The sequence below is a fragment of the Paramormyrops kingsleyae genome, chromosome 1, assembly GCF_048594095.1.
Source record: "Paramormyrops kingsleyae isolate MSU_618 chromosome 1, PKINGS_0.4, whole genome shotgun sequence".
NCBI lineage: Eukaryota > Metazoa > Chordata > Actinopteri > Osteoglossiformes > Mormyridae > Paramormyrops > Paramormyrops kingsleyae.
The window spans coordinates 21935375-21942052 of record NC_132797.1 but is presented as its reverse complement, the minus strand read 5'-3'; the positions used below and the strand labels follow the sequence as shown (position 1 = coordinate 21942052).

Here is a 6678-nt window from a genome sequence, read left to right as displayed (position 1 = left end):
GGAGATTGCCTGCAGCGGTTACCTCCCTCCCATGTGGGCGTGACAGCCTAGATCTCGCCCTGTCCTTGACCTATGACTGGAACACAGCATTATCACAATGGACAGTATGTTTCACTCCAAAATGCCATTGTGCCCTGTATAAATTTCAGCCACCCAGTACCAGGAACACCAAAACATTTCAGAGGCTCCTCCATGTTTTGCGGTAGGGGTGGTGGTCTTTTCTCTGAAAGCGTCATTATTGTTAAGGCGGGGCAAAGGAGGGAAAAGAGGGACAATCCACAGAGCAGCTCACAACAAAGCAGGGTTTATTAACCGAAACAGAACACAAAATGGGAAATTCACAAAATAAAGGGACCATGAAGGTTCAAGAACAAAACAGGAAAAACAAGAACTAAGTAAAAGAACCACAAAGTAACACATTAGGGAACAGAGCAAGACTGGGAAAAAACACTACAATGACTGACAGAAAATTAACAAAGGCAGGTCCTTAACAAGGTGTGGGCTATAAGGACCTAGGGGCAACAAGGAGCAGGTGAGGTCAATTAAAGGATACAGCAGGTAAAATCACCAAGAGAAACTAAAACATGGAAAATTGAACATAAAATGACCAGGGAGCAGAGAGCAAACCCAAAGGACTGTAACTGGAATACATACGCATAATAAACCAAAGAACATAAAATAACAAATGTAAAAAACAACAAAACAACTACTTCAGGTTAGCCTCTGACCAAAAAGGAGCCAGAATGATGGCCGACCACTCAGCCTGTTAAACCACATAGCAGCCAGGGGAGTAGAGAAACACACTGGGGACTAAAGGCCTATAAGACAGAGGGGGAAAACAGGATGGCCAGCGACACCTGCTGGCCAATTAGGGACATATGGAACAGGGTCAGATCTATCTACCCATTCTGTCATTGTGTCCTGTAAAGATATATCTTTATCTAAAATATATACTCCATTGTGTTTGTGTGCCTGGATGGTTCAGCAGCGATTTTACCATAGACTCCCACAGGATCTCCCCCCCTTAATATCTTGTTTTTAGTTCCTTTCCTTCGTTGTCTTCGGGCATTTTTTCTTTTTCCTGTATCATGACTGATTTAGTATCCATGAACTAATAATGCATTGCCACAAAGTCCTCTTGGGTGCCTTGGGGCAACAGTGTTGTGAAAGGCGCTATATAAAATGTATTTTATTGAACTCTTCAGGAGTATATTTTTAAATAAAATATCAGTTTGAGCTGAAAATCCCTTGATAAAATAAGTATACTAATTCCAGCAATGACGCAGTTCCATTACGTTAAGCTTGTCCTTATATAAAATTGAGATAAAAAAAAACAATAAACTGTCCTTTGGGAGTGAATAATGACGGTGACTCTGTCGCCGCCTTGTGCTGTAATGGTCTGTTCAAGTTACCTCTCAGCCTCAAGTACGGTTACTTATTTTGTTGCTTACTTTTGTTAATAAATTAAAAATTATATATATACAAAATTATATATGTACATATTTTAGATACACATAATATATAATATATATTAGATACATATAATAAATATATACTTATTTTAGAATTGTGTGTGTGTGTATGTATATACAGTATATATATGTAATGTTATACACCGCATGTCTTTTAAAAATAGTGTCAACCAAGTTGTCAAATGTATTCCAGACGGCTTCAGTTTTTTATTTTGCAAAATATAAAATAAAAATTTTGCAATACAATATATTTCAAACATTTACTATTATTTTGCTAAACTTCCACTTTCACTGAGAGCCTTTTTCGCTTGTTGAAGCAGTTTAGTTCTATTGCGCCCAGAATTGTCGGCTCTGTTTACTAACATTACTACAACTAAAATCTGCGTGAGTCAATTTTTTTTAACTAAATCATAGGCCTACTGAAACCTCATATTAAATTCCATGCACCGCTTGTTTAATTGTCACGGTTACTTCGAGCACTTTACACACATAGACACCGCTGGACACTGTGGGTTATTTAGAGACGCCAATTACCGCGGGAGAAAAGCGGAGTACTCGGGTCAATATGGGCAACCCGTTATCCTCCAGGAAACCCCGTGAGATCCGATACGAACCCGAACACTCGAGGCGGTTGGCTGCAGTGGTGCTTACAGAGCCACCACTCTGTTAGAAGTTTTACTGATAAAAGGGATCTATTTCATTTTTATATTAATAATAATAACAATAATAATAATAATAATAATAATAATAATAATAATGACGAGACGTAAAAATAGGCACCTATTTACAAGTATGCGTGACGAAACATACGTAAAACAACCTTCTGTGTTTAAAGGAAATAACGTATGTTCATACCCGTTTCACGTATACTGTTGCAAGTTCATTTCATGAATTTCATTTTGTTCATGAATAAAAATATCACCTGGAAGATGGAAGATGTAATACTCCACGCAGATTAATCGTCAGTCTCAGGTTAACCTACCAAAAAGTCACCCAATAGCTTGGCAGCCTTCAGAAAAAAAAACATAACTGTATTACATATCTATACATGTAGATAAATATATTTGTCCTTTGTCGAAGAAAATCTATTTTAAGAGTTGACATAGGCTTATACTTTAGATATAGGCATAATACAGTATTATATGCCTAATAAAAATGGAATACATTTCAGTAGAATGTGCAGAAAACAAGTCAACTGTAATAATCAACAAAAAAGTTTATAGGCTATGTGCTCGAACCTAGCAAAATTGAAAAAAATTCTTAAAATATTACAAATCCTGCATTAGCAAATACTGAACTACACAATAAATTAAGATAAAATTATATCATATGAAGATACTGGTAATTATTAGTAGGCCTATTGATGAATAGGCCTATGTTTCAAAATAGTAGTTTTCTAAGAAATTTCCGAATAAAAAATCTAAATGAACGGTTTAATGGAGATTACGGACGAGCATTTTAACTAAAAGTATGTATGAACACTGTCTGAGCAGTATTAGTAGCCTATACATGAACATTAAATCGACGAAACTGACATTTAAAAGCATTTTTTTGCTTTAAGATTAGGGTGAAATTAAGTATTATTACAGGCGTGACAATATATTAAAATAGCTACAGTGTACATATATTAAGATATAGAAAATAATTTATCACATCTTAGTGAACAGGCAAATAAAATGCAATGCGGTCCTATAAAAGTGAGCAATTTCAATTTATGTTCCACATTAGATTAACACTGTTACCTTCTCTATTTTCCCTCTGTTTATATATAGAGTATCGATTTAAATTTCTTGGCTTGGGATATTCTTAATAAAGTCACCATTCTTTGATTGGCTGGCATCGTGATTTAACCAATGGGAAGGGAGCTATATTAACCTAAAGGAGAAAATCAGAGTTATTTGGGCATGTGCTATGACGTCGGTAAAGGAAGTGAATGTAGCGCATCGATAGAGCGACCGCCGGCAAAAATTGTGCAGGGTGTCCTGGAATTATCCGCACCGATATCAACACACCTGAACTTTTCAAGTTCAACAACCTGGAAACAAAGGACGCGGACTACACAGATTTTCAGATTTTAATAAACTGGATTTACTACTTTTCTGGAACATGTATTATTTTACATTCAAAAAAACTATTTAGCCTATTTATACTGAATGCATTTTTGTAATAGTTAAAACTTCATTAGTCTGCGTTAGACGTATTTTTTTGCTATTTTATATTTGATGGGGGATTTTGCAATTTTTAAAACTGGCATGAAGGCTACTTAATTAGATTTTATTTTAATATGGAAGTTTCTAGCGGTTCGAGCTTTGGAATAGACACAATTTTATCGAGCAGTACCGGTTGTGGTAGCCCTGTGTTGATGAACGGAGATTTTAGCCATGGTGACAACAGAAGTACGGATTTCAGGATCCATGTAACCCCCTCGCCATGTTCGGATATAGACATGGTGGGATCAGCCCCCTCATCACCGATGTCGGCCACCGTGGATCACGCCGAGCTGCAGGTGTTCCGCGACGGCTTTCAGCACCATCACTATCGTGACACTCAGCAGCAAAGTTTGCAGCTGTCGCCTCAGCTGCAACAACTTCCCTCTATCCCTAGATCTGCTACCTCTTCCTTTCTGATCAAAGACATTTTGGGCGACAGCAAACCACTGGCAGCCTGCGCGCCATACAGTACAAGCGTCTCAACGCCGCATCACATTTCGAAAACGGACATCGGCACGGAACCGAACGGCTTCAGGCCGAAATTAGATCACGAGGCGCGCAGCAAATTTGACAAACTGGATAACATTTCTACTGATATAAAATGTAACGGTAAGCGTACATATTTACTTATTAATCATGGCATATCAATCACAATTATTACCATTAATGTTTTCAATTTCATACTGAAAATAGATTAACGACGAGGAAGACATATTGGTCTAATGTATTTTATGTAGCCTAATAATAAACCGGCAATAATGTATCGCTTGGGTTTTGTTCTTAATTATATACTACATATATTGATATTATTGGATGTTTTATTATATTACTCAATTTCTAAAACACTTTACTATAAGGAAAGAAATGTCGACGATTGCTTATTTGGAACACTGAATTACCATAACAAAACCAAACACAGATGTAGACACTCTCCCTCTGTCGAGGCGCACCTCCCTAGTGGTTCAATTAAGGGGATTATTGTTGTTCCTATAGGGAGATCATGGAACACAATGAAAACCGATACAAATGGAGGCAGACTGACATGTACCACCCCTCCCCGTCCCGGCCCCCTATTAAAAAAGTTCACCTCAGTTCTAAGCAGTACTTCAATCACAGCATAACTGCTCAATGACATCTTGCCAAGAATAAGTGGGTCTGCCTGGTTTACCTTCATTCTCTTGTATTTTTAAGGGAAAATATAACCATTGGTCAATGCAGATATTTCAATGAATCATTAATTGCTAATTAGAATTTTGTGTAAAACAAATTTTGTGTAGACAAAATTCCGTTTGTTTTTCCTTTGAAATTTAACTAGGCCTATTATTTTAAAAATAAATTAATAAATAAATAATATCTGTTCAATAGAATGTCATAGTTTTACCGTGTTCGTGTTGTTCAGCAGAAAAAGAAGAATGTGACGAGGAAATCTCAAGCAGCAGGGGCAGCCCCCAAATCCGCTCGAAGAAGCCCCGGAAAGCGCGGACGGCCTTTTCGGACCATCAGCTGAATCAGCTGGAGCGCAGCTTCGAGCGGCAGAAATACCTCAGCGTGCAGGATCGCATGGACCTGGCTGCGGCTCTCGGCCTCACCGACACACAAGTCAAAACCTGGTATCAAAATCGCCGGTACGTGTCCTAAGTACGTTTTGCGAAAATATGCTGATATTTCTTTCAGTTCCATCCAATTTTACACTATATTGGTAGACTAAAATTGTTTTACTCTCACGCTGAAATATTTGATGTGTTATCGATTCTAACGAGATACTAATCTGTTATTAATTGATCCAATAAAGTTTAAAGCGAGACAGATAACACGATGTTTTATTTCCAGCACTGATGCATTCGTTCCTGTAGACGTATTTGTGCTTGTAAAAATCACAAAAATAATCAGCTTCTCTATTTAAACAATGTATGCAAAAATGTGCAATATGAGCCTCAGTGAAGTTTGTAAAATACCGATGCGACTGATATCAGTGAGACAAATATTCAGTTGCACTGGTTTAAACACACACGCGTGGGAAAAATTAAAATGATTTGGCACAAATAATAATAAAAAAAAGATATATTTTGGTCTGATTGCAGCACGAAGTGGAAAAGACAGACCGCTGTCGGACTGGAGTTGCTGGCTGAAGCTGGAAATTATTCTGCTTTACAAAGGATTTTCCCATCTCCTTATTTTTATCATCCGAACTTGCTGGGAGGCGTGGACGGCTCGACAGCGGCCGCCACAGCAGCGGCAATATACAGTAGTATGTACCGGACTCCGCCGGCGCCTCACCCGTGTCTCCAGAGGCCCATAGTGCCGAGGGTCCTCCTCCACGGTCTCGGTCCGGGGGGGCAACAGGCATTAAATCATCGGTAGAACAACAACAGGCCTATAATAAAACAAACCAGGAGAGTACTAAACGTTTGAATGACTGATCAAAATTTAAAGACTTAAAAAATAACCAGTTTTATGCACGACCCAAAGAAGGATGTAATATATCAAATATTAACATTGGAAAAATAAATTTTAATCCCCCAAGATGGACTGATCACGTTTTCTATAGTGATACACGTATTATATTGCCAAATAAACATATAACTTTTATTACATGGAATGACTTGAATAAAGAGAGGATGACAAAGTAAATCTGAAACAGACCTACCTTCATGTTACCTATATATAGGAAACAAAGCAGCTACAACATGATTTTTTTTTACCGTCAAGGACTGAATGTTCATCTTCATAAGAGGCATGTAGCGTAAATATGACGTGTACTGAGTAAAAGGTTTATTGTACGTTATCAGAAGTGTCCGCTTATATAAAACATTCAAGTGTTGTCTCACAATTTATTTGAAATGTTTAATTCCACAACCTGTACAAAAAAGGAAATTGATCTTTCCTGTTCGCTCTGTGTTTTTAAGATTTTATAGGCCTATTATATACACGCAAACATCAAAACATGAATCCATTTTTACACGCTTGTATTTCGTTGGCAACATAACATTGAGCGA

The 6678-nt window shown here is 37.5% G+C and overlaps 1 protein-coding gene across 1 annotated transcript; it reads left to right on the top strand.

Moving 5' to 3' along the window:
• The first annotated feature begins 3756 nt into the window (after positions 1–3756).
• LOC111854634 (barH-like 2 homeobox protein) lies at positions 3757–6066 on the top strand. The gene is made up of 3 exons (XM_023832803.2): positions 3757–4291; positions 5082–5307; positions 5764–6066. Exons 1-3 carry the CDS (start codon positions 3757–3759, stop codon positions 6041–6043), a joined length of 1041 nt encoding a protein of 346 aa, XP_023688571.1. The 3' UTR covers positions 6044–6066.
• Positions 6067–6678: the final 612 nt, after the last annotated feature.